We start from the raw sequence: 26837 nt of genomic DNA on the forward strand, positions 1-26837 counted from the left end.
CGTTTATTCCTGAACTACAGCAAGATAATTATCTTTAAGAGTGTTCTACAAAAGAAATTTTGTTAGTAAAACTGTTTTATACACAATTAAAACGTAAATATATGCCATGAAACTATCAATAATTGCCTATGATGTTACATATTAGAAAAGTACCACAAACGCAAAGATATTTTTGTTTTTTAGTACAATTTCAGCATACAGAATCCGTTACTCTGGCTTCCCTTCACAGTATAAATCTTTCGCCTTTTACTAAAGATTTCCGTGTTTGGGAGCAATACAATGAGTCTAGTTTATTTTTCTACCTCGCCAAGGCGAGGCAATATTCATCATTAATTAAGAGTTAAGCACAGCAGTTTGCCACATAACTTGCATTGTTAAACGAACGTTTATGCCGGCTGCGTTCGATGTTCAGCGTCACTACACAGCGGTTATGACATACTCAATATTCCCGTGTATGCGGATTTGTTTTATTTAAAACGTTTGACCCCATTTTGCAGGGACAAAATAGAAAACAAGGTTTTGTCTTTGGAAAACCACACGATAGAACACCAAATCGGTCACCAATTGTCCAACCTCCTCGGCATCCAGATAAATAATCGTACATCGCATGCCACCTCCCAATCGATTTATTATGAGCATATGCTCGAAATAATCAGGAAACATCGTGTCTCACTGAAAGAGATTTTAAGCGGAAAGGTTAAAAAAATATACCAGCGTATCATACGCGATTGTGACCCTCAGTCTTATTTTGTTTCACCAGAACAATCGACATGGCCCAAAGTACACAACGCAATCCTTTCAAACGCCAAAAAAACTTTCAACTACAGGGTAATATGGAATGACCTGCCTACTAGAGGTGATATGACCAACTTTGTTTCCTACACGGAAACAGCATGCCGTTTTTGCGCCAACGGTCCCGACTCAGTGCTGCACACGATAGTTAAATGTAAAAAAATAAGCACTGTTTGGGAATTTGCTTCCGGCGTTGCGCAAATTTTAACTAGTAGTAACGAAATTAACTTCGATCCAACCACAATAACAAACTTCAACGGAATAGGTGGCCCAGATTTCGAGTCCGCCGACATGTTAACCTATTGGCTAACAATAGTAAAACAAAATATTTGGAAACATAGAATCACGATTCTGTTTGAAAACCAAACTTTTAACCCTGACAAAATTATCAGGTCTATTAAGAGGACCGCGTATGCTAGACGCACATGGGACCGTCGAAATGAAGGCCCCTTCAAACAGCAGATTGAAAAACTGTGTGCAGCAATACAAAAGTGTTTCACCCCGCCCCTACCATAGATTTTGGTAAACAAGGTCAACGCTTTTCCCAATGCCTTGACGTCGTTATCAAACTTTTTATGACTTAGAAGTTGTGTATTCTTGATAAACTTTGTGTTGTAATTGTTGCTTGCGACGTACAACCTTTTGTCGTACCTGCTAAATACTTTTTTGCTTACAATTTACGAATGTGTCATTACTAAGATATCGCGATCTGTGTCATTGTCTATTGTTTGAATTCATTACAGTCACTAACATGGTTAACTGATGTATTTTGCGATTTGAATTTAGAAAAGTTTGCCCTGTATATATTTTCTTTTTCTGTGTTGTTTTTTCGCAATAAAATATCGCCTTTTACTAAAGATTTCCGTGTTTGGGAGCAATGCAATGAGTCTATAGTTTATTTTCCTACCTCGCCAAGGCGCTTTGCGAAATTTTACGTTTTGAAACACGTTTACAACTTTACATTATTTTTCCAGACACCGCGGCCTCTTTTCCCTAGGGTGAAAGAAACACAATTTGCCAGTAACATTTTGTGCTCAGAGAGGGGATTTTCCATCGTTTGGAGACCGTTAACTTTTATTTGTTGAGAAACTTAAAAACGATCAATTCTAGATTTTGATGAACCGCTTTGCCAAGTAATATCTACATCACCGTGTTGGGAGTGATCATAGGGATCGTTGAGTTCAAAAGCTTAGGTGAAGTTTGGAAGTTCTATTTTCGTTCTAATACTTCGCTTTTTGTGGGGAGGGAAACGATCTCGCTCTGGATCGTCCACAATCGCCCCCTATTACTAAAGGGACGTTGGGGTTGACGTAACTATAAAGCTTATGACAAAATTCATTATTTTTCAGGTAGTGTCCTACTTGAACGTTTGGGGCATATAGGTTGATAAGCTGTATTATTTTAATCGCTATTTTGATATTTGCGGCAATAACTTTACCTTCGGCGTCTCTCCTAGTTTGTGCAAACGAAATTACTGGGTGGTTTATCAATATCGCCGTGCCTGCATTGGCGTGTTTTTTCGTATTGGCTGCGTTAAAAATGGAAGGGCCAACATCCCATTCGTTAGACCAGTTATTTACGTCCTTCGGATTGCACTTTGTTTCCTGTAACAGGATTATGTGCGCAGCAAGTTTCTTGAACGTTTCGAACAAGGCTTTCCTTTTAGGTGCATCGTTTTAACCCTGACAATTAAAACTGATTATTTTTAAAAAGGTTGTCATAACTTAACGTAGGAAATTTTAGTTCAGTTCTTGAGCATCTGGTACATATCTAAAATCACATGAATCGCACGTGTCTTGTTTGAGTCTATTTGAGGATTTTATGTTTTTCTCCAAACATCGGCATTTAAAATGAACCATACGGCAACAGTTGCAATACACCAACTGTTTGTTTCGTGGTTCGGGCACAATTTCGCCACAGCTGCATTTAATATTTGATAAGTCATTTACCTTCAAAACGTCCGCTTCGTCAGTTTCTAAAATTTCACCATCCAACGATTCTTTTTTCGGGCGCTGACCGGGTGGTATTACGGTCGACAATAATGTTGAGTCTTCACATCGTTCCCGTTTGTCGGCTCTTTTTTGTTCTTCACTAGATGGGCATTTGTTAGTCCCAAGGGTGTCTTTGGGAATGTCATCTAAGGAGTCTTCCTCGTCGCTGAATTCGACGATCGATCCGTCGAAATGATCTACTTGGCCTTTTGATGTTCCCAATTTGGGTGTTTTTGTCTTGGCTAAAGGTGTTGAATGGCGGTTGTTCAGAGCACCCGAGTTGTTCGGCAATTCTGGAAAATCTTCTTTTGAAGGTGTATGACAAATGAGTCGTGACGTAATCGTCACAGGTGAATATCTTTCTGTAGACGTGTTCTCCATTTGCTTAAAAGTCACCCCAGCGAAAGTGCGGCGTGTCTCACCAACTGCTTTCCATGACTCATTAACGGCGTCTTGTTTTGTAACATTGTATGGACATTCCTTAACGAGATGTCCGGTTTCATCGCAATAATGGCATGTTTTTTCCTGGTCTTCATATTCCACCACGAACTTGTAATGGCCGAAATAAATGTAGGAGGGTGGTTTTGCCTCCATCAGGTATTTCTTTGAAACTTTGAAGATCTTCTGCCGTCTTTAATGCCCTTAATCTTGTCTCGACCGTGGACTGTCGATATGACCAAACCGATTCTCTTCAATGCCTCCACCAGGCATTCTTGTGGAAAGTCGATTGGCACCCATCCAATGCTTAAGTGCGTATGAGCATCACCTTGTGCAATAACGTTCATTACCCCTTCGACGTGTCTTAATTTTCCAGCAAGTTTGATCGCGGTTTCCTTGCTCACACAGGTGATTTTGACATTTCGGCCAGGTCTTTGCACGATTCCTTCTACAAACTGTAAAGGAATTCCAGTTTTGCTAAGCAAGGCGTAAATATCGGCTCTTCGTTTGGGTTCTTTTAGCCTTACCGAAACCTCTCTATCTCGGCTCTAATTTGTTGATGCTTGAAACCTCCATTGGTTATTAACTCTTTCCGCATCGTCCTTCGTCTTTTCGAAAGAAGCTTGCATCTCCATGATTGGTCTGAAAATAGGCGTAACCTGCCTTTGTCTTAGCCAGCAATCGGATTCTGTTGCTGTCTTCCTGGTACAACTTCAATAACGAATGGATATCTTCGGAATGAGTAGCTCAACAATACTGATTCGAAATCTTTAGTAAAAGGCGATGTTTTACTGCGGGAAAACAACACACAAAGAGAAATAAGTACAGGGTGCCACGAAAAGGCGATGTTTTATTGCGGAAAAACAATACAGAAAAAGAAAATATATACAGGGCAAACTTTTCTAAATTCAAATCGCAAAATACATAAGTTAATCATGTTAGTGGCTGTAATGAATTCAAACAATAGACAATAACACAGATCGCGATATCTTAGTAATGACACATTCATAAAATGTGAGCAAAAAAGTATTTAGCAGGTACGACAAAAGGTTGTACGTCACAAGCAACAATCACAACACAAAGTTTATCAAGAATACACAGGTTCTAAGTCATAAAAAGTTTGATAACGACGTCAAGGCATTGGAAAAAGCGTTGACCTTGTTTACCAAAATCTATGGTAGGGGCAGGGTGAAACACTTTTGTATTGCTGCACACAGTTTTTCAATCTGCTGTTTGAAGGGGCCTTCATTTCGACGGTCCCATGTGCGTCTAGCATATGCGGTCCTCTTAATAGACCTGATAATTTTGTCAGGGTTAAAAGTTTGGTTTTCAAATTAACCGAATCGCATTCCTATGTTTCCAAATCTTTTGTTTTACTATTGTTAGCCAATAGGTTAACATGTCGGCGGACTCGAAATCTGGGCCACCTATTCCGTTGAAGTTTGTTATTGTGGTTGGATCGAAGTTAATTTCGTTACTACCAGTTAGAGTTTGCGCAACGTCTGAAGCACATTCCCAAATAGTGCTTATTTTTTTACATTTAACTATCGTGTGCAGCACTGAGTCGGGACCGTTGGCGCAAAAACGACATGCTGTTTCCGTGTAGGAAACAAAGTTGGTCATTTCACCTCGAGTGGGTAAGTCGTTCCATAATAACCTGTAGTTGAAAGGTTTTTGGGCGTTTGCGAGGATTGCGTTGTGTACTTTGGGCCATGTCGATTGTTCTGGTGAATTAAAATAAGATTGTGGGTCACAATCGCGTGTGATACGCTGGCATATTTTTTTACTTTTCCGCTTAAGATCTCTTGCAGTGAGAAACGATGTTTCCTGATTAATTCGAGCATATGCTCATAATAAATCGATGGGAAGGTGGCATGCGGTGTACGATTAATTACCAATCTGGATGCCGAGGAGGTTGGACAATTGGTGACCGATTTAGTATTCTATCGTGCGGTTTTCCAAAGACAAAACCTTGTTTTCTATTTTGTCCCTGCAAAATAGAGTCAAACGTTTTTAAATAAAACAAATCCGCATACACGGGAATATTGAGTATGTCATAACCGCCGTGTAGTGACGCTGACCATCGAACGCAGCCGGCATAAACGTTCGTTTAACAATGTAAGTTATGGGGCATACTGCTGTGCTTAACTTTTAATTAAAGAAGAATATTGCCTCGCCTTGGCGAGGTAGAAAAATAAACTAGACTCATTGTATTGCTCCCAAACACGGAAATCTTTAGTAAAAGGCGATATTTTATTTGCGGAAAAATACCACACAAAGAGGAAATATATACAGCCCAAAGATTTATACTGTGAAGGGAAGCCAGAGTGACGAATTCAATATGCTGAATTTTTAGTAAAAAACAAAAATACCTTTGCGTTTGTGGTACTTTTGTAATATGTAACATCATGGGCCATTATTGATAGTTTCATGGCATATATTTACGTTTTAATTGTGTTTAAAACAGTTTCACTCACAAAATTATCTTTTTTAGAACACTCTTAAAGATATTTATCTTGCCGTAGTTCGTTTGTCAAACACACGCTTCCCCGCCTAACCGTAATTGCCTACGTAATTGTTTGGCCGTCGTTTGATGAAGAAAATGCGGGTTTCTGATAAGTATTGAACCGTGACTACAGCGGCTTAAACTTACTCAGACGGCGATGACCAGCTTTGTTGGTTGTGTTAATTCTTATTTCTTGGTTTGTTCTGTATAGGTAAAATAACAACAACAGTTCGACATTGCTGTGTACTAAAGATAAGACATGTACTGACAAGACACGTACTAAAATTAATGACATCAGTATTTGTTATTGTTGTTGTGCACTTAAGACATTCATTGTCACTGTAATGAAACTATATCATTTCGTATATTTGTTTTCGGTTTTTAACATTTGTGTTTTTAATGAGTATATAAAATATACATGTTATCAATAAAATATCTATGAAAAATAAACAGCAAAAAAATTATTTTTAAATATATGATGTACGTGTGAATATCAGCTCGGGCTCGGGCTATCAAATACTTGAAACCAATTTAGTCCACTCTGTTCTGGCGCAACCTTTAAGATATAAACCGACAAAATAAGAAAGAGAATGCGAAAGATTGTATTGTATTGTATTGTTTATTTTTCGCCATTAACTCTGCGGATCGAAAGTTACGATGCTAACCGTTGTAGCTATAGCACAATAAGATTCATGTTCACGAACAGTTAACGAGCAGATATAATACAGCAATTGTTTTTATAAGGCACCACGAAGTGAACAGACAAACTTTGCATTTCTTATAAACAAAGTGAGACTAATATTTTCGAAACTGGCAATGGATTTTCCTTGCATGACGGGAACAGACTGAACAGCTTACATGAGCAAGCAAACACAAGCGATGTACCGCGCTCATTAATTTCAACTTTCTAACAGTCTTGATTTAAAAACGCAATTAATAGTACAGTAATGGCCGAGGTTCTTATCGGATCGACCGCCGTTTAAAAGTCTATTGAGATAAACACACACTTCGAGTCGTGTGCACACGCGTTTTCATGAAAGTCTTACTTTCCAGGCTGCGCATAATGTTGCTCATGGGTATTTTGCCTGATATCGTTTCAGCCGGTTTGTGAAGACTTTTGTAAATGTAAATGTTAACATCGCTGTTTAAAAGAGTGATCGGGAAATCTTCTTTTACGTCTTTTTGTGGATTGGCGTAATCAAGAGGACTTTACTATAAAGTAGATTTTGACGTGTAAGCATTTTTATACCACGTTTTTATGATTTTTATAAAACCTCCACCAATTGTGCTCCAGCATCCCTGATACAATTCTACACTGATATCATCGGGGCGTTTTTCCTTTCGAGATATTTCTAATAGCGTTATAAATTTCGTCATGGCCAATGTCCGTGTCAAGGGCTTCCCTGTCGTCGTCTGACATCGATGCTGTCAAACAACTCAGGAAGTTGTGTTGGTCGTTATTCGATGTCTGCTGTGGCGAGATTAATTCTTCAGAAATTCGTCGTTTGTAATAGTTCAGGGGTTGTGTCGCATGGAAGGTCCTGTTTCTAACTTTACTAGTTAAGTTGCGTGCAAAAGTGTCTTCCGATTGTGAAGACAATATTAAGTATTATGAGACCAATGCTTTGCAAATGGCATCGATGACAATGTAACGCAATACGACGATATACTGGAGAGCTTGACTGTTTCTGATCTCTTGCAGTGAGACACCATGCTTCCTGATTATTTCGAGCATGTGCTCATAATAAATCGATGGGAAGGTGGCATGCGATGTACGATTAATTAATTATCAATCTGGATGCCGAGGAGGTTGGAAAGTTGGTGACCGACTTGGTGTTCTATCGTGCGGTTTTCCAAAGACAAAACCTTGTTTTCAATTTTTTCCCTGCAAAATGGGGTCAAACGTTTTAAATAAACAAATCCGCATACACGGGAATATTGAGTATCTCATAACCGCCGTGTCGTGTCGCTGACCATCGAAGGTTCCACGACATATGGCCGCGGGAAAATGACCGCGAACAAACTCACCGGGGACAACTGAACGTGACGTAAATTGACCGCGAACAAACTGACTGTGATGTAAATTGACCGCGAACAAACTAACCGAGAACAGACTTACCGGAATGAAAATTGACCGGGAGGTAAATTGACCGTGCAAGTGCTGAATTATTGTGTTTAAGTTGATGGCAGTATATGATATGTAAATATTTGTTTGTAACTATTTCCTTTGTTTTTAACATAAATTTTTTTTATTTCAATACACATTGAAACATTTATTGAAATTAACAGAAATATTTCCGGAAATACGAGTAACAACAACAACCTTGACTGCAATACACATACTGGATAGTGACTAGATAGTGAATTAGAATTTTGACCGTTTGACGGCCAATTTGTCGCCTGTTAATTTGACCGCCGGCCAATTTATCGACGGTCAGTTGTCCACTACCAGTTGTCGCCGGTGAGTTTGTTCACGGCCATATGTCGTGATCCCACCATCGAACGCAGCCGGCATAAACGTTCGTTTAACAATGCAAGTCATGTGGCACACTGCTGTGCTTAACTTTTAATTAATGAAGAATATTGCCTCGCCTTGGCGAGGTAGAAAAATAAACTAGACTCATTGTATTGCTCCCAAACACGGAAATCTTTTAGTAAAAGGCGATATTTTATTGCGGAAAAACAGCACAGAAAAAGAAAATATATACAGGACAAACTTTTCCAAATTCAAATCGCAAAATACATCAGTTAACCATGTTTTTGGCTGTAATGATTTTACTCAAAAGAGGATTACACAGATTGCGAAATCTCAGTAATGACACATTCGTAAATTGTAAGTAAAACGTATGTAGCAGATACGACAAAGAGTTGTAAGTCACAAGCAACAATTACAACACAAAGTTTATCAAGAATATACATGTTCTATGTCATAAAAAGTTTGATAACGACGTCAAGGCATCGGGGAAAGCGTTGACCTTGTTTACCAAAAGCTATGGCAGGGGCGGGGTGGAATACTTTTGCATTGCATAAAATGCCACCCAGGCCGCTACATTTGGTTCTGACGTAATAATAATAATTAATAATTATTTTTTTGTTTAGAGAGAAAGCGACAACGTCCTATCCGTGGGTAGCGTGCAACCTTCCCTTATTACCACACCAAATAGCTTAGGAGATATCAACGCAGTTAGGATGTGGTGCATTGAAGGAGGAAGCAGTCCAGATTGGTATTATTTAGATTGAAGAAATCAGAGTTGTACAAGGGCCTTATATTGATAAAGTGAAACCTCAAACTTATATAAACCCTAAATTAGGCCCTACAGATAAGTTTACTAAACGACTCAAATTCATATTTTGATGACATTCTTTGACTGTCATCCTTTTCCAAACTGCGCTTTGCTCTTTGCGGAAGGTTTTAGCACTCTGCGCACTCGTGTAAACAAAGTGAAATCGCGACGCATTTATGGCAAAATGATGTGTTACTGTACATCAAAGTATAATTTCAGGCCTGTTATCATACTTAAACTCGAATGAGACCCGGAACTCCCACCCCGACTCACAACACTGGTAGGATTTATTTATTGCAAGCTATACGTCAGGTACCTGGAACGAATGGATATACGAGATTTGGAAACCAACGAATGTCGGTTCTTTCTGTGTGGCACCAAATTCAGCGACGTCCTGGAAGATACAGTCCGGGCCGCTACGTTAGAGGAACTGCAAGTATCTAACAAGTTGTTTCTCTTAAAGTGCGAAAGTAAAGTATGTTGGTTAAAATTTTCAACCTACTGCGCCGGATTACTATCTCATAACCTTCTTATTTTCAGACACGTCTGGTATTCCATCTACGGCAGAGACCATGGCAGCATTACCTCATGACGAGGGTGGAAAGAGTGGCGACGTGTTCTCTCTTCATGTTCATGGTCATGTTAACATCTATCATGTTTCATGGACACAGTTACGCCATGGACGGAAAATGCTGACATTTGGGCACTATTACTTCAAGAGGTCCCACATTGCCGTTGGTAAGTTCAGTCAAAAGTTAATAAAAACCAAAATTTTTTTATCTTTTAAACAATCAGGTTGCTTTAGTCTTAATAATTTCTGACTTTGTCATAAAGGTATTGGGAGTGCTTTAATGTGTTTTCCCGAGCCCTTTATAATTAGCCTATTGTTTCGTCATGCCAACAATCCACAATACTCACCATGGGGGAGCATAAAGCAACCACGTCATTTGTGCGGAACAATGACGTCCCAAAAACCGACACCATGGTGAAAAAAAACAATAGAAATATACCGCAAGCAAAAAAGCGAAATTTGACCAAAACATAAAAAATTGGTGAACATATTCCAGACGATAAAGATCGTCCAACGACATCTAAAGAAATCTCAAATCTCTTCATCAAACAACCACCAACTTTCTCGGGAAAGGTTGAAATTGTAAACGAAACAAAAAGGCAAGAGAAAAATCCCCTAAATTCGATGGACAAAACAATTACGTGGTCGAGCGTCAAAGAAATGTGGCCGCTACATCATCGCCAGAAAAAGCTATGACGTCGTCAAAAAAGAAAACGTCTACCTCGACTCGAGTTAAAGAAAATGTGGATACTACGTCATCGCCAAGTAAAATCTATGACGTCATCAAAAAATAAAAAGTCTAGCACGTCGCGCGTCAGACGAAATGTAGCTACTACGTCATCATACGTAGTCAGACCGTCGGCAAGGTAATATTGGTTGCTTATGTTGAAGTCAGTTTGTTTGTGAAATAAAATTGTTTATATCCAGGTCGCCATTGTTTGCTGCTGAAGCACAAACAACAACTCACAATCTTGGCAATTGATCCCAACACGCTGGTTCCTCTTGCTATTGTTCACTTTTCTATTTACGTTGGCTTGGTTCTATGTCGTTGCAGTTTGGTCAATTCGACTGTGATTTGCGTCATGTACAGTATGACGTATGGGCTTGAAACCCGGAGAGATGGGTAAGCCATTGTTACCAAATTATAAAAAGTTAACATTACGTCACACCTGCTAACACTTGATCAAACTTTAGGTTGGTTTCGTTCGTGAGCGCTTTCATTGAAACAGTCATAATTCTGGAATCTTTGAAAGTGGTCGTGATTGCTTACTTTTCAGTGGTAAACAATCAGAGACACGATCTTCGCGATTGTGTTCCTCTTTTGCCACCGTTAGATACTTATCAAAACTATGACTTAGTGAGCGCGCTGAACGTGTTTTTGAATAATAAATAATTTTTGACTTTGTCATAAAGGTATTGAGAGTGTTTTAATGTGCTTTCCCGAGCCCTTTATAATCAGCCTATTGTTTCATCGTGCCCAACGACTGAAAAGAAACGAAAATCCAACCTTGGACAACTATCTACAATCCGCAATACTAACCCTGGGGGAGCATAAAGCAACCACGTCATTTGTGCGGAGCCATGACGTCCCAAAAACCAGCATCATGGTGAAAAAAAAACAATAGAAATATACCACAAGCAAAAAAGCGAAATTTGACCAAAACATAAAAAATTGGTGAACATATTCCAGACGATAAAGATTGTCCAACGACATCTAAAGAAATCTCAAATCTCTTCATCAAACAACCACCAACTTTCTCGGGAAAGGTTGAAATTGTAAACGAAACAAAAAGGCAAGAGAAAAATCCCCTAAATTCGATGGACAAAAAAATTACGTGGTCACGTGTCGAACAAAATGTGGACACTGCGTCATCGCAAGTAAATAATGGCATAACGTCATCAAAAATGGCCAAGCACATTCCGTCGCGAGCCATACGAAATGTGGCTACTACGTCATCGCCAGTAAAAGCTATGACGTCGTCAGAAAAGAAAAAGTCTAGCTCGACTTGAGTCAAAGAAACTGTGGCCACTACGTCATCGCCAGTAAAACCTATGACGTCATCAAAAAAGAAAAAGTCTAGCACGTCGCGCGTCAAACGAAATGTGGCTACTACGTCATCGCCAGTAATGTCGTCGTCGTCGTCAACAAAACGTCGTCGTCAACAAAATGTGGACACTGCGTCATCGCAAGTAAATAATGGCATAACGTCATCAAAAATGGCCAAGCACATTCCGTCGCGAGTCATACGAAATGTGGCTACTACGTCATCGCCAGTAAAAGCTATGACGTCGTCAGAAAGAAAAAGTCTAGCTCGACTTGAGTCAAAGAAATTGTGGCCACTACGTCATCGCCAGTAAAACCTATGACGTCATAAAAAAAGAAAAAGTCTAGCACGTCGCGCGTCAAACGAAATGTGGCTACTACGTCATCGCCAGTAAAAGCTATGACGTCGTCAAAAAAGAAGAAGTTTAGCTCAACTTGTGTCAAAGAAAATGTGGCTACTACGTCATCGCCAGTTAAAGTGTTGACGTCATCATACGTAGTCAGACCGTTGGCAAGGTAATGCTGGTTGCTTTCCTTGAAATCAGTCTATTTGTGAAAAAAAATTGTTTATATCCAGGTCGCCATTGTCAGAACTCACAATCTTGGAAATTGATCCCAACACGCTGGATACTCTTGCTGTTGTTCACTTTTCTATTTACGTTGGCTGGTTCTACATCGTTGCAGTTACGGTCACGTCGACTGTGGTTTGCGTCATGTACGGTATGATGTATAGGCTTGAAACCTGCAAAGATTGGTAAGCCATTGTTACCAAATTATAAAAAGTTAAGATTACGTCACACCTGCTAACACTTGATCAAGCTTAAGGTTGGTTTCGTTCGTGATCGCTTTCATTGAAGCAGTCATAATTCTGGAATCTTTAAAAGTGTTTGTGGTCGGTCGTGGTGATTGCTTAATTTTCAGTGTTAAACAATCCGAGACACTATCTTCACGATTGGATTCCTCTTTTGCCACCGTTAGATACTTATCAAAACTATGATTTAGTGAGCGCGCTGAACGTGTTTTTGATGATTTATTTTTTCCTAAAGTGAGGCCCCGCTCTTACCTTAATCGTGGCTCAATAAGGAGAAAATACAAGAGAGAAAAATTGAGCAAACCAATCTATCGTTCTCCAACGCGTTAAAGAACCAACCGCAAGATAAACACGCAGGGGAATATAGAAATACGATTTATTAAACAAAGTGTTTCTCCATAAAGCTGACTTGGAAGTGTTGCCGAGTCACAATGCCTAACACACTATACTGTGTAGTTTACTATTTTTAAGCGAAGAAATGTCTTATTTGAATGGTAAAGTATGGTTTATGATACGGTACGTTATCGTTTCCAATTCTACAAGGTGATTGGAAAGTAACTCCCTATTTTTAAATTCTTATTAATTATTTCTGAACTACAGTACAATCTGAACAAGAAATCAAGACGAGAACTCAGAACACGTACATAGCGTCGAGTTTTCTCCAAAATTCTATATCAGCCAATAGCATTTGCCACCAGCTTCTCAAACCGCATTTGAATTGCATCCACTGATTTCATGAGGAATTCTGCTGGGATGGAAGACATAATTTCTCATCTTCGCCCGTCCAAACTCGAATGGTGCCAAATCAGACCTTCTGGCTGGCCAGTCATGCGGACCACGACGACCCACCAACCTCCCAGGGAAGTGGGCGTTCAGTCATTTACGAGCAACAACAGCTTGATCTGAAGCAGCCATTTTGCATGAAAATCAAAATCATTGAGAGAATTTATGTCTTCCATCTCACAAGAATTCTTTAATGAATCAGTTGATACGGTTTCTAGGCGACCTGCATAGTTGATACGGTTCCTAGGCGACCTGCATAGTTGATAGTCTATGCTGCTGCTTATATCAAAATACCAAACTAGAGGCAATATGTTTTTTATCATGTTCATTTCTTGTAAAAAAAAGGAGTTATTTTTCAATTAACCTGCACTGTATATTCGCAAGTTGAAAGAAATTTTTGCACGAACGGCGGTGACGATTGTAAATTTTCACTGTTTTTACAATAGGCCATGATTTCTTGCTTTTCATTTGATCTGTTGGCCCGACTTAAAGCTGTTCACCAGAATCGGTGAACAGGAGGAAGCGTCATTAATGTCTTGCCAAAGTCCATTACAACCGTAGCACCGCCGGTTGTCGCATCATCGCAATTTAGACTCTAATCCATATGTGTCAAACTCCCGGCCCGCGGGCCACATCCGGCCCGCTTTACAATAAAAATTGGCCCGCAATGCTATTTTATGCATTGAACTATTTCTGGCCCGCGAGATCATTGTACAGTATAACTTAATGTTTTCAAACAAGAAACAAGATTATAACAAATCGCACAATACTGTACAACAGCACCTCAGTTGCCTCATCAATCATCATACGATAGAATAAATCAATTTATTCTAACGCTTGTAATCTGGGCTGCTTTTTTCTTTATTGTTTGTAAATTCTTTAATGCTTTTGCAAGGGGATGAATAAAACATAATGATGTAATAAAAGAATAATCAAAAATAGCCCAGTCAATCATCGTCAAACACATCAAAAACTTGGTGTTGTTTCACTGCCTATTCCAATTCATGTACTCGTGTCACGAAACGTTCAATCAAGTTTTATCCTTACGGCCCGCAGCATTAAATAAGTTTTGAGTTTTGGCCCCTGGTACAATTGAGTTTGACACCCCTGCTCTAATCGCTTTCTCAGTTGACATAGGCGCCGATCAGACAACGCATTTACTCTTATTATAGCTTTATTGATCAAAATTACTTTAGTTTTACTCACTATTAACTTATTACTTACTGTAAGTAACTTATTAGTTATTAACTATTATTTGAGGGGTGTACAAACAAAAATGCTTTACTGTTCTACAGTAGAATAGTTTATTTCGAAACCTAAATTTGGTTTCCTATTCTACTGTTCAACAGTTTGTAAATTACCAAATTGGAAGCCATGCACCACTTCTTCGCCTTTACAGTAGCTCTCCAAAGTTATATGTGTTTAAAATCTAGTGACAAATTTCAAATTGGCATGGTGTAATTTAATTCAGGACAACGCATGTAAACTTTGGTTTTGCGATGTGATGTAAAATTCAACAACTATTTTGGCTGCGTGTTGCAATAAATGCGTTTAAGTATGAAGAAAACCGAGGTCATGAATTGGAAAAAGAAAAAATGGAGTTGAATGCATTAAGATTTGCTTCTTAAGCATTCGTTCGCCTAATCCTAAACTGTATTAACTCCTACTAAATAGCCTTTAGTAAATTTTTCACAAAATTTTTCTCACCTTCGCCCATGAAGTGGACAGCAAATGAATCCGGCCAGTTTGCGCAGACTCAAATTTGTCCTGGCTGTCGAGACCTAGCTAACGTGAAGGAAACAGCAGATCGTGGTTAAAGTAGAATCGAAGACAGCAATCCAATCTTCTGATCTTGGAACACCCTCAGGAATGCTCTCCATCTAGTGACAAATAATCAATTACTGAATATGCAATGTAGTAGCAACTAGTTCATCATATAACTTTTTTTTTTGTTTTTTTAATGATTTAAAAGTAACTGTTGTCAAAGTTTAAACACAAAGCAGTAAGCAACCAGCATGTGCATGATTACCAGACTACAAGATAATTTTATTGTAATAGCTATCGGTGGCTTTTTTTGCATATTTTCTAGATCGAACTTTTCGCACAAATTCCAGATCCGGTCAATCGATTGAAAAATAACCCAGCAAAAAATTTTCCCTTTTAACAAAACCACCATGATATATCTTTCTGGCGATGTAACTAACAAATAATACTCGATCATGCAGCGAGCAACAATCATCGCATCTATTCAGATATCATCGTCACTGTGCAATTGTGCTGTACAATCTAGGGCTCTACACCAACGCTCAACATTGTTACCATATATGGTCGTAAGAAACTAGGCTTCCGCCTGGGTTAGGGTTTCTTTTACGATGGGTTTGCTTTTCCCATCCAGTGTGGAGTACAGAATTGAAGGTGTAGTCAACAAACTTTGGCCTGAACACACCACTTGCTTGTTTGCAAATATCTGGATGGTTAATATCCAATTTTCTGTATTTCTTTGTTTAGTGGCCATGCTAGTTGTTATCATAAAATTGACACCATCATTATTTTCATGAACGCTGTACTTGGGAAGTGGCTTTGGCACTTATTCTCATGTATTAGCGCATGCTATCAGCAACTACCATTGCTTCTTCGCCACCAACGCGCCGATAACAAAAAATAAAATGGTTGAATATTAACTTATGATGTTATACCAGGGATGTTCAACCTTTTATCATAGTGGGCCGCATTGTCACTTGAAATAATTCAATTGGCCGCAGAACCTATTAAATTTCAAGAAAAATTGATGAATTTAACTACTTTAACAGTATCAGTCATCAAAGTATTTGGAGTGAAAATGACTAGCGGGTCGCAGGTTGGACATCCCTGCTTTAAGGGAATCACTTTTAATTTTTCTTGTTAGTGCTTAACTGGTAGGCAAACTCATTACTTTTACTGTAGATAAAATGTCACCGGCTTACTGGAATTTAAAACCTTACTTTTTCAGATGTTGAGAAAATTTCTTAAAACGAGTTGGTGCAGCACCATCTTTAAGCCTGTTTCGTTGCCCTGTTCTATCAAAATATTTCTCAAGAAAACGATCCGAGCAAATTTTTGAGTGTTTGGTTGGAATCCATCAATCTCTGCGCATTGCCACAAGCCATTCTTTCCTTCAGTCTGAGTATGATGGAAATCTGTTGTACATATATTTGTGTACTGGTACTATAAATATAAGTTTTTATAAAATTATGTTATCGAATGTAGCTGAAATTGTTTTGGTGCACTTTCAGCTGAGGTAAGTCATTGGTTGAATGCCATGCCAGTGAACAACAGCTGCAATGTTAATGAGATGGTCAGAACTTACAGCACATTAAATTGAACGATTGGTGAAAAGACACGATTGTTTAATTATTAATTCCTGTTGCACAAAAACACCTGTCGGTACTAGGCTAGGCTACTACACTATTGCTCTTTGCAAATCCGTTTTAAGCAACTAACCTATAGTAGACTAAGAGATACAGTAAGACTATAGACCGAATACAAATAGGCAATACTAGGCTTGCATATTTAACACTTTAAGCAATCAGAAAAGATCTTTCAGTTACAGTACCGGTACTTTATGTCAGTGCCACTAGTCTATGCTACAGTTTACATACGGTACGCAGTGCCGGTATTGAAACAATAGTTGTAAGTGATTATTATTATACAAAACGAAAAATTCTTACGCATGGAAGGTTCTTGGATGACAAATCTTCTTCCTTGTCTCATCATCCGAGCTCCCTTCACTATGGCACTTCTTCCCATTGACTTATCGCTTACGGTAGCGCTATTAATTGTCTTTTTCCACAACCGTAAGCACAGCATTGAGTTCCCCTTTTACTCATGATTTATATAGATTATAAAATTGATAAGGATATCTCAAAATTTAACATTGGACCTAACAGCCCGAAAGCCTTATAAAACGTGTTCGGAGCCTAGTTTGGGTCCCTTACCATTGTCGTCAAATCTTTTGAATTGGCTTCATTTCTGATTGGTCGACAACAATAAAAAGAGCATTCTAGTATTATTTATAGGATATCTATGGTAAAAACGCACATGTTTAAAACATACACATCTCCTTCGCGTCTTGGAATCTTGACCAGCGGCTCTTAAACGGTGGGAAATAATAAACCCATATATCTTTTGCACTGAACAATCACTCATTAAAGAAGTTTTGTTGTAAATGACCATAGATTCATATTGGGTTATATGCAACAAGTTACTGTTCAATACGCATTCTGCGGGGTAAGCCACAGACCAATCGCTTCATTCGACCAAATTCATATGAAGTAGTGAAACATAAAACATTCTGTCAGCAGTCAGCACTAGTATTTCTAGAGGCGATACAGCAGGCCCAATAACAATTATATTCAATGAGTGTCCCAAAAAAGTCCGAAAAGTTAAAGGGATAATACTTGTGATAAATATATCAATTAATGTAACATAAAATTGTGTACGACATAGAATTCTCGTTTATCGAATCAGCGAAGCATAACACTTTGTGACGTAATCCTTGCTTCTCTGTTACTGTGCGTGCATTACGAGTCATCCCTTTTCAGTCGTACGTTCAACGACGCAACATGTCTTTATGCTGTTGCTGTCACAATGTTCTATCTTGATTTATTCGTTCAATGAAACTTCAATATAATCAGATTATACAGTTGTCGAGGTGTACAATTGATTCTAAGATTAAGAGAAGCAAAACAACGACCTGAGACTCATTTATTATCGAGGACTACAATTCAACAGACAAACATTGTAATTGAAGTGGTCGTCCTTACAGGCTAAGGAACGATAAACCACCATTTCATTACATACTCATAATAGCATACACAGCATGTCTGTGTAAACTCCACAGTCCACACACTATTTTTTGACAGACATTATAAAGTGAGTGACTTTATAATGTCTGCCAAAAAATACGGTTATTACTTATTACATATTAGTAAGCTGCTTAAACCTTGCATTTGTGGTAGGCCTACATATTACAAAGGCAATGATTTGATTATAATAAATTCGTTGGTTGGCGAATGTTTGGTTGGTTATATTAGAACAGGGGTTCTTAACCTGTGGGTAATTACCCACTAGTAGGGAATTTGAGGATTTCAAGTGGGTAACGAAACACAATGTTAAATCTGGAATCAGATTTGCGTTGTGCAATCTCAAAAATAGAGCCTGACATTGACTCGATCGTCGCTGAAAAGCAAGAACAAAAATCGCATTGACGTTGTTTGAAACTACGTAAACGTTCTTTAATGTTATTCTTCTCATTGAAATTGTTCTTTTTGTTAAATACCATTGTGCTTTGGGATATGTCACACAGGTCACTAGGATTCATTTTGATTTTTCAGTCAGTTTTAAAAGTATGTGGGGAATATAGGTTTATTAAGTAGCGGAAGTGGGTAATGAAAAGAAAAAGGTTAAGAACCCCTGTATTAGAATGAATAGCAAACGTACATGCCTTGATTAAAATACTGCAATTTTACACAAAATGCAGAGTAGTTTAAGAGCGCGAACCAACTACAAATTAGGAAGTATTGAATAACCGTATGACAAATTTTAATTCGCTTGTGTACTACTCGTGTGAGGTGTTACACAACAAACTCATCTGTCATAAGAACCGCGTATGCTGGCGGTAATTGTTTGTATATGAGCGAGGACGATAGATGGTTGATAACTTGTTTTACTTCTGCTTCGATGGATGAGTTCTCATTTCTCAAATTGCGTGACTATGCTGTTAGTTGCTAAATTCTGTCTATACAAATTACTAAATTATAAAGTTCCCATTTTTATTTATTATCAGACACAAAGGCTTTCACCTTCGGACAAAGCTCACTGAATGCTACATAGCGCTGTAGTAACCAGTGAAATCGATCACATAAAAAAGGAAGATTGTAAACATTACCATCGGTATTTATATGTGGCACACAAGTTCAATCGAGGAAATTATCTGACGTTATTAAGGTAAACTCAAGTCTGGTAAACAACTGAATTACAAGATCCCCAAATTAAATTCCAAACATCTCGAAAACAACTCGTGAGTCGTGACTTAATCATCGCAACCGCTACACTTGCAATGCGGTTGCCATACGTCCGGATTTCCCCGGACAAGTCCGGAATTTTAGCGTTCAAACTGCGTCCGGGGGGAAATGCTAAAGTGTCCGGAATTTTTTAAAATTGTTTGTTGCGTTACGAGTATTAATTTCATTGTTACGTCATAATTTTTCACAATTTGTCCAATATCAACCAATAATATAACCTTCAGAAATATGACCTCTCTGACGTCGATCCAGACTATCTACATTCTACACAACCCATGATCTCACCTACATCAACCTAGGCTTCGATCTACAGAACAAATTTCCTCTCTAAGATCAAGTCTATGGCGAAGGCTAAAGCTGTTACGTTGTTAGGTTAATCCGTTGCTGACTCCTGACTCAGAAGGCTGCTGTTTCAGTTGTAAGCTAGCTTCGCTCATATATTAAAGGTTAAAACACAACCATCTTAGTTCAAGCCTTTAATCGAAAACTGTCCTGTGCGCAAGCATTGAAGAAACGGAACTGGCGTGGTGAAACGAACGTTCAGTGCAGAAATCAACACATGCTGGGAACGTCCCGAGGGCGCCAACCAGCGACAAACCAAACAAACACCCAACGGCCGCTACAAGTCTAATTTCAATCTACAGAACCTACAACATCTCTGATATCCACAAAGACTTCAACTTATACAAGCCATAATTTTTATCTATGTGAAAGATGACCTCTTTGATCCTGACGTAGGCTAAAGACCTGGCTAGGGCTTATTTTTACCATTGTTTTGACTTTTGATGCAACATGCCTTCGTCAAGATTCAAGATGTCGGTTATACTACATTGGCGTCAAGTAGAGGCCACAATGCAGGTTGGGATTCCCCTAATTTTTCATCACCGCTTTGTACTTTCTAGGTAAGCATGGCGATATTTCGTAAGCTAGGACGCTAGGCGAATAGCTGTAGAAGTGTAGAGCTTTGAAGTGAAGTGAAGTGAAGTGGTTGGCTTGCAGTAGGAGATTACTTCATTGTCATTAGTCATACAACCGACCAGTACAGTATAGGCTAGGCCTAGCTATAGTTTACAGGATCCAAACTGCTGAATATGGCAGGTCTATGCTACGGTTGCCATACGTCCGGATTTCCCCGGACATGTCCGGAATTTTAGTGTTCAAACTGCGTCCAGGGGGAAATGCTAAAATATGCTTAAATGTCCGGAATTTTTTTAAATTGTTTGTTGCGTTACGGGTAATAATTTGATTGTTACGTCATAAACGACAATACGGCGCTCTATTTGGGATATAATCATACATGGATGAGTGGAGCTGGGCTAGTAGCTGAAGGCCTTATATCTTGGTCGATATTGCAAAATTTAGAACATGTCTGAAACGATAAGAGCGTATATTCAATGAAGAAAATTATAAAGCAGTGAAAGCAGTAGAAAAATAGCGCAACAAGAAGTCTGTTGCAGACCAAATTAGAATACCAAGGAAATTGTCGTTTCTTTAATGCTTAATGATTTCGAAGTGGGCCGCGGGTTTTGTTCGCACCGTCAAGGTACAGTAGGGCATTGCTAGTGTGACGTCATATTGACAGACAATGTCTTCATACCTCATTTTAAAAACCGCTAGTGGGCACTAAAGAGTGTCCGGATTTTAGGCCACGAAAATATGGTAACCCTAGACTCCTAGCTCATAATTTTAAAAATACCTTTCCAAATTTTTTAATATTTCACACTCAAAGAGAAACTTCAAAAGGTATTTTTCTGCGGAAGAACAGTCTAAACCGTACTATAATATCACATCATTCCGTTAAAGCTGCATGTCTTTGGGACTCTACTGACTTTCATATCTCATGTTTACCTTTTTAACCATGACCGTAAATTATGCTGGTAGGCCTAGTGATAAAAGTTGAAAAAGTTAATTTACTGCCTACTACACATTAAGCAGCTAACGTTTTTAGGTACACTTTTAAAGTTTGTATGTATGTTTGCTTATTACCTGTATTGCTGCTTTCCAGCTGATGTGACTAGTTTACTTTTGTTTTACTTGGCTTGCGACAGAATACTCTTTTTTCTGTGTAAGTTGCCACGAACCACTAGTTAATGACAATGGAAGACCCGACTCTATTTGAATTCTGGAAAGAAGAGGTAGACTTAAGTGAAAATTTAAGGCAACAGTGCAATGTAGATGGTGAAGAAAATACGGAGTTGTCGGCTGGTATTTTTCACAAGCTTGGCATGATTTATAAACGCAAGTATGAAGAATTTTATTGGCGGCTACTCTTTGCCAAGGATGTGGCATCTTTGATAGATTTGTTCTCTCCACGTGTTTCGACAGAAATCGAAAGTGTTTTACCACAAATTCTTATCGACTTGCGGTGGTCAATTATTCAAAGCTCCATTTTGCTGAATGCATCACTTGTGCGGAAACCTTCAAATATAGAAGAAGTAAAACGGAACCTTAAAGACCTTCAATATTTTGTGCTTAGACTTAACGGAATCACATATCCGTTTGATATAAGTCTTTATATTGAAAGGTTTATTGGTGAAAGCGTTAAAAACATGAGAGAAGAAACAAATGGTGCCCTCAAGGTGCTTAGACATATTCCATTTGACTATCCCAAAGAGTCGCTGCATGAAGTGGAGAGAGGCAAGACCGAAAGGGTGAAGTTGATTGTAGATTACATTGCAGCAAAATACGCCTTTATCATGAGAGGCATTTCAGACGCATGTACCACTCTAATGGGAAAGGTTCCATGTCGATATGCAGTTGTAGGGGTGGGAGAGGCTGGTCGAAATGAGATGACAACACATTCTGATTTCAAACACATTATTTTGCTTGAAGATGAATTCTTCCAAAACTTTGATGAAAATGGTGATCAACATGAGTTTGCTCTCCATTACTTTCAATCCTTTTCTCATCTTTTTCATGTGGTTGTAATAAGGTTTGGAGAAACAGTGGTTTCCGATGCTTCTCTTCCATCGTTGAATGACTGTGAAAACAAAGAGAACGATCGGTTTTACGATGATTGTACACCAGCTGGTATTTCATTTGATGGAATGGCTTTACGTGATAGTTCATCATCACACACTAAACAGGGCGGGTCAAAGTGCAAACTCTGGAAGGAAGACCTCATAAAACCGGTGAGTGAGATGATGGAATTGCTGGATGTGGACGTGGAATTAAAGAATGGATTACGTCTGAAAGATCTGCTCACCAGCACGCGCTTTGTAGCTGGAGACAGGTCAGTTTATGATGACTTTTCAAATAGAGTAACCGATCACTTGCAAAAGTCAGAAAAGCTCAAGCATGAGGATTTGTTACTAATACTTAAAGACGATCTCGATAACTTTGACATTGGAACATACTTAGATAGTCTTGCTGTATACACCCCATTTGATCTCAGACGTGTTGTCCATCGAAGTACAACTCTATTCATTACTGCTCTAGGCCAGTTCAATTCAATCTATCACACCCCTTGTTCATGTTATGAGATTTTAGACATTCTGGCAGATCGAAAAATAATTGACAAAGAAAGTATTCATGCTCTTACTTACATCGTGTCTATTGCATTGGAAGTGAGACTCAAACTTTGTCGCAACAATGGAAAGCGAACTGTCAGGGATAAGCAGCCACCTTTCTACGGCCCTTTGCATTCTATTTTGGTAGAACAAATAGAATGTGTTGGAGAAAGGGTTCTCATCGATTATTACAAAATGATGTGGAGCTTGCAAGATATGATTAACCAAAACAGCTACTACATGATGGCTACAGACACTGACAACGACATCTACATGTTATACAACTTGGGTCTGTGGGGAAGAGCATTGCAAGAATGGCGTCATGAACAGAGGATTCATCCTTTCAATAAACATCGTGTTCTCAGCGCATTGATCCTTTCGGGTGCATACGACGAGGCAGTGGAGCTTGGCAGGTCTTTGCTGAATCAATCTTCATCAACAAGTGGCAAAATTACATCACTAGCTAACCTAACCAGAGCTTTGATTTCAGCATCATGCAAAGATGAAAAGATTAAAGCAGAGCTGAAAAAATACATGGAAACTCCTCCAAAAGGTGCCTCTCGATATGATAAATGGATTGTTCATGAATCTTACGCCAAATACGTGTTTCACCTAGATAATGATTACATGCAAGCATTGGGTGCTTTCATAAAACTTCAAGGGATGTTGCAAAACACAGAGTCCCTTAGCAAAGAGTTTCAAGAAATTGCAAAAATGCTCTATGCTTCTAATTTGGCCGAAATAGCAAGGTGTTTGCATTTGAGCGAAAACAACAAGCAAGCTGCGAAGAAGGTTTGTGAGGCCTCAAAAGCATTCAGTCAGTTAAAAGCCTGTCATCTTCAGGATGTGCAAGAAAACAATATAACTCTAGCAGTTTGCTATTATTCTGATGACGACTATGTAAAAGCATTAGAGGCGTTTGAGAAAGTGCTGTCACTACACAAAAAACATTTTTGTCCACTTGTTGAAAGAAAGATTCGTGGTATCGAAATAGCTGTCGATATTTGCAGCAAAAAAATTAATGGGGAAATCACAGATGATACCAAATTACCCATGTGTGAAATACAGGTGTTTGTTATATAGTAAAAAAAGTATTTGTACAGATTTTAGCAAACATTTTGCTACTCAGTGATATGATATAACTAGTATATAGATTCATTTTGTGATTTTAATAAATAACTTTCTTACTTTTTATGCATAATGTATTACAATGTTATTGATCAATTTCAAAATTTCGTAACATAATATTCTAATTTTCATCATCACTTTGTACATTAATTTTAACTTTGCATTTAAGCCTGATCAGATAGACTAGAAAATATGATGTAAATTCGAACAAGATAAACTCAATAAAAAATGATGACTTACTATGATTGCAAGTGAACTGATGATTCATCGTTTAGATATTTATTGATTATTCCAGTCCGCTTGCTGTGATACTATCGATTGCACCACCTTAAACGCTCATGGTCTTGAAAATTCATTGTTCGTTAATTGTTATTTTGTATGATTCTAAGGTTTCTTTTTTGTGTTCTGTAAACATTTGCACCATTTTTTCATCCAAAGCCAATCACTTTCCTTTGCAATTTTTTTAAAGATTTCTTCATCTTTCTGAATTGTGTAATTATTGTCATGCAATTAAAATAATGTTAAACATCCGATTGAGTGAATTACACGTAAGTTGCCCGTCGAAGTTTGAGTAGGTTTTTATTTGATTTGAACGAGTAGCGTTTGCGGCCCTGGCCGCTAGATAGCGACAGTGCCCATTTCCAGAAAAAAGAGTTACTGATTTGTTACGATTTTCGTTCACCACGTCTCTTAGACTGTTTAAAGCAGGGGTTCCCAACCGGTGGTACGCGGGAGCTTTTCAGGTGGTACGCGAGCAGCTCTCCGTTGCATGCGATATACAGTATAGTAGTATAACAATTTAATTTTGAGTTGCTAAAATATGCGAACAACACTTTTATTTCTTTCCGTACTAAATTCTCTGCACTCAGTAAGCTACTTTTGTCGATCTTGCTCCCTGCTGTCGTTGTTATTAATACAATGCTGCTGTGCGAATATTGGATCAAATTAGTTGTTTTGAAAATAGTGGTACGTGTTGACAATCCGTGGTGGCTAAGTGGTACGAGAACATAAAAAGGTTGGGAACCCCTGGTTTAAAGTCTCCAGTTAGTAAGTAATAGACTGTGTTGCTGTAATAGCCACACTGCAAGAAGCAGTTCAAATACAGATATAACAAGCGTTTTTCGAGTAAACGTGCCAAAAGGAGATGTGTCAACTGTCAAAGTATTGCATATCTTTAATGTTGGCGAACTTGCTTTACATTTTCAGGTCTCCGTAAATGCATGTAAAAAGGCGTAATTTCTTTTTTTATTTTAATATAAAGTGAAATTACTAAAAATGTAATTAATCGAAAAATCTCAAACGACGTTCCTTGAAATTTTGCATGTCACTTTGTATGTCTTAGGCTATTATTTAATGAAATCCAAATAAAATAACGTACCTTTAACTCTTGCAATAGAATCTTAAAGTCAAGACTGCAATTTAGGGCCAAAATGAGCATATTTCATCAATTTTTAGCTACAATTTAAGCTAACCTAAACATGCAACCTCGAAGTTTTTGACGCGACATTTGCTAGGGTAATCTCCGCACTGAAAAACATTACCTGCCATACTGGCCTCTGATTGGTGTAACACACTTTTACAACCATTACGTAGAACGTCCAAAGAAATTGCAAAATTTCAGCATACACGCCTCCTTCATAGGTTATCGACCTAAAACAAACGGTGGCACGTGTACACTTTTCCTCCCGTTATTGTGGTAGAACCTCGTTTGACTTGAATAAAAGTTACCACCAACTGTTTAGTTTTTACAGTAGATTTATTTTTAAACAAAATACTTGAGTAGTCTAAGCGAGATTGTACAGGTAGTCTAATACTCGAATAGAAGAACAATGATTTCGTGTTGCATACGCGCCTTTTTCGGGTATATTTTACCAACAAGCCGTGATTTGATTACTGAAAAACAGAGCTCACTGTGAAGAGAAATGATCGAAAGATTTATGCCGACTCTCACTGCCGTTCGTTGGCAAATTACAGCAGCAATGCAAGTTGGCTTTACTCAGTGGCATCTGTCTTTGATGCAGTGAGCAGATGGTGGCAGATCTTGTTCGTGAAGCTTGAGTTATACGAGGGGTGTATGAAAAGTAATGGGCCTCCAAGAAATTATACAACACAAACAACTTTGGGCGCTTTTGTTTTTCAACACCGTCTCCGAAAAGAGAAACACATTTGCTCCACCGGTGCTGGAGTGGCTTTATCCCATTTGAAAATGACTCTCCACTTTGGGAGTTCAGAAACTCTTCCACTGCTTTCATGATCAGCTTCCGTATCATTGGCAAAACGTCAGCCAGCCAGAGCTTTATTATGTTAGGAAATAGGTGGAAGCAAGATCGGGTGAATAAAGGTGGGTGAGGAATAATTTCGAAACCACAATCATGAATTGTTGCCGTGGCAACCGTCGTTTGAGCAGGAGCATTGTCGTGGTAGACGAGGACACCCTTGCTAAGCATTCCTCGCCTTTTTTGACGGATATTTTTCCTCAGATATTTCAGTAGATCGTCTCTGCTACTTGACGACGTGACAATCGGCGATCTTCCATTAACATATCAAGAACAATGTCGATGTTTTCCTCGGTGGTGGCAGTTGATGGTTTCCCTTGCCTGTGCTCATTTTCAACACTTTGTCTACATCGCTTAAATTCAGCCACCCAGCATTTTACTGTAGCCTATGAAGGGGCATCGTTTGCTAAAGTATCTTTTAAATCTTTATGGATTTGAGATGCTGTTTTCCCTTTCAAAAGAAGGTATTTGATAACAGGGCGATACTCATTTTTTTCCATTGTTAAGACAAACACCAACACAGTTTAAATTAAACACTCTGCGAAACAACAAAAAGACATTTTAACTTGAAGAGATTAATAAGAGGATAAAAAATAATATTCATAAGAGGATAAAAAATCTAAAAAAGTCTATAAAACCCTG

At 38.5% G+C, this 26837-nt stretch overlaps 1 protein-coding gene, 2 long non-coding RNA genes and 1 pseudogene across 5 annotated transcripts in view; 3 read left to right on the forward strand and 1 right to left on the reverse strand.

The window, feature by feature from the left end:
• The first annotated feature begins 207 nt into the window (after nt 1-207).
• LOC143457922 (U5 spliceosomal RNA) lies at nt 208-318 on the forward strand (annotated as a pseudogene).
• A 6931-nt stretch (nt 319-7249) lies between these two features.
• The window catches only part of LOC143451750 (uncharacterized), a 55589-nt gene continuing 36001 nt past the window's right edge, over nt 7250-26837 (forward strand). The window contains exon 1 of the long non-coding RNA XR_013114906.1: nt 7250-7868. This is a non-coding gene — a long non-coding RNA (uncharacterized LOC143451750). The remainder of the gene's footprint in view (nt 7869-26837) is intronic.
• Nucleotides 8813-10000, forward strand: LOC143451748 (polycystin-1-like protein 2). Of its 3 annotated transcripts, none has more exons than XM_076952474.1 (3): nt 8813-8951; nt 9324-9447; nt 9552-9707. In XM_076952474.1, the coding sequence occupies exons 1-3, from the start codon at nt 8917-8919 to the stop codon at nt 9705-9707; spliced, it is 315 nt and encodes a 104-aa protein (XP_076808589.1). In that variant the 5' UTR covers nt 8813-8916. The 3 variants fall into 3 exon arrangements, with proteins under 3 accessions (XP_076808589.1, XP_076808590.1, XP_076808588.1); XM_076952475.1 differs by having other exon boundaries at nt 9324-9473; nt 9552-9685; XM_076952473.1 differs by lacking the exon at nt 8813-8951 and adding an exon at nt 9846-10000 and having other exon boundaries at nt 9255-9447; nt 9552-9749.
• On the reverse strand, nt 10919-17190 carry LOC143451749 (uncharacterized). The gene is made up of 4 exons (XR_013114905.1): nt 16928-17190; nt 16202-16396; nt 14928-15100; nt 10919-12368 (listed from the first exon to the last, which is right to left on the reverse strand). It is a non-coding gene; the product is annotated as an uncharacterized LOC143451749 (long non-coding RNA).

The sequence above is a fragment of the Clavelina lepadiformis genome, chromosome 4 (assembly GCF_947623445.1).
Source record: "Clavelina lepadiformis chromosome 4, kaClaLepa1.1, whole genome shotgun sequence".
Lineage (NCBI taxonomy): Eukaryota > Metazoa > Chordata > Ascidiacea > Aplousobranchia > Clavelinidae > Clavelina > Clavelina lepadiformis.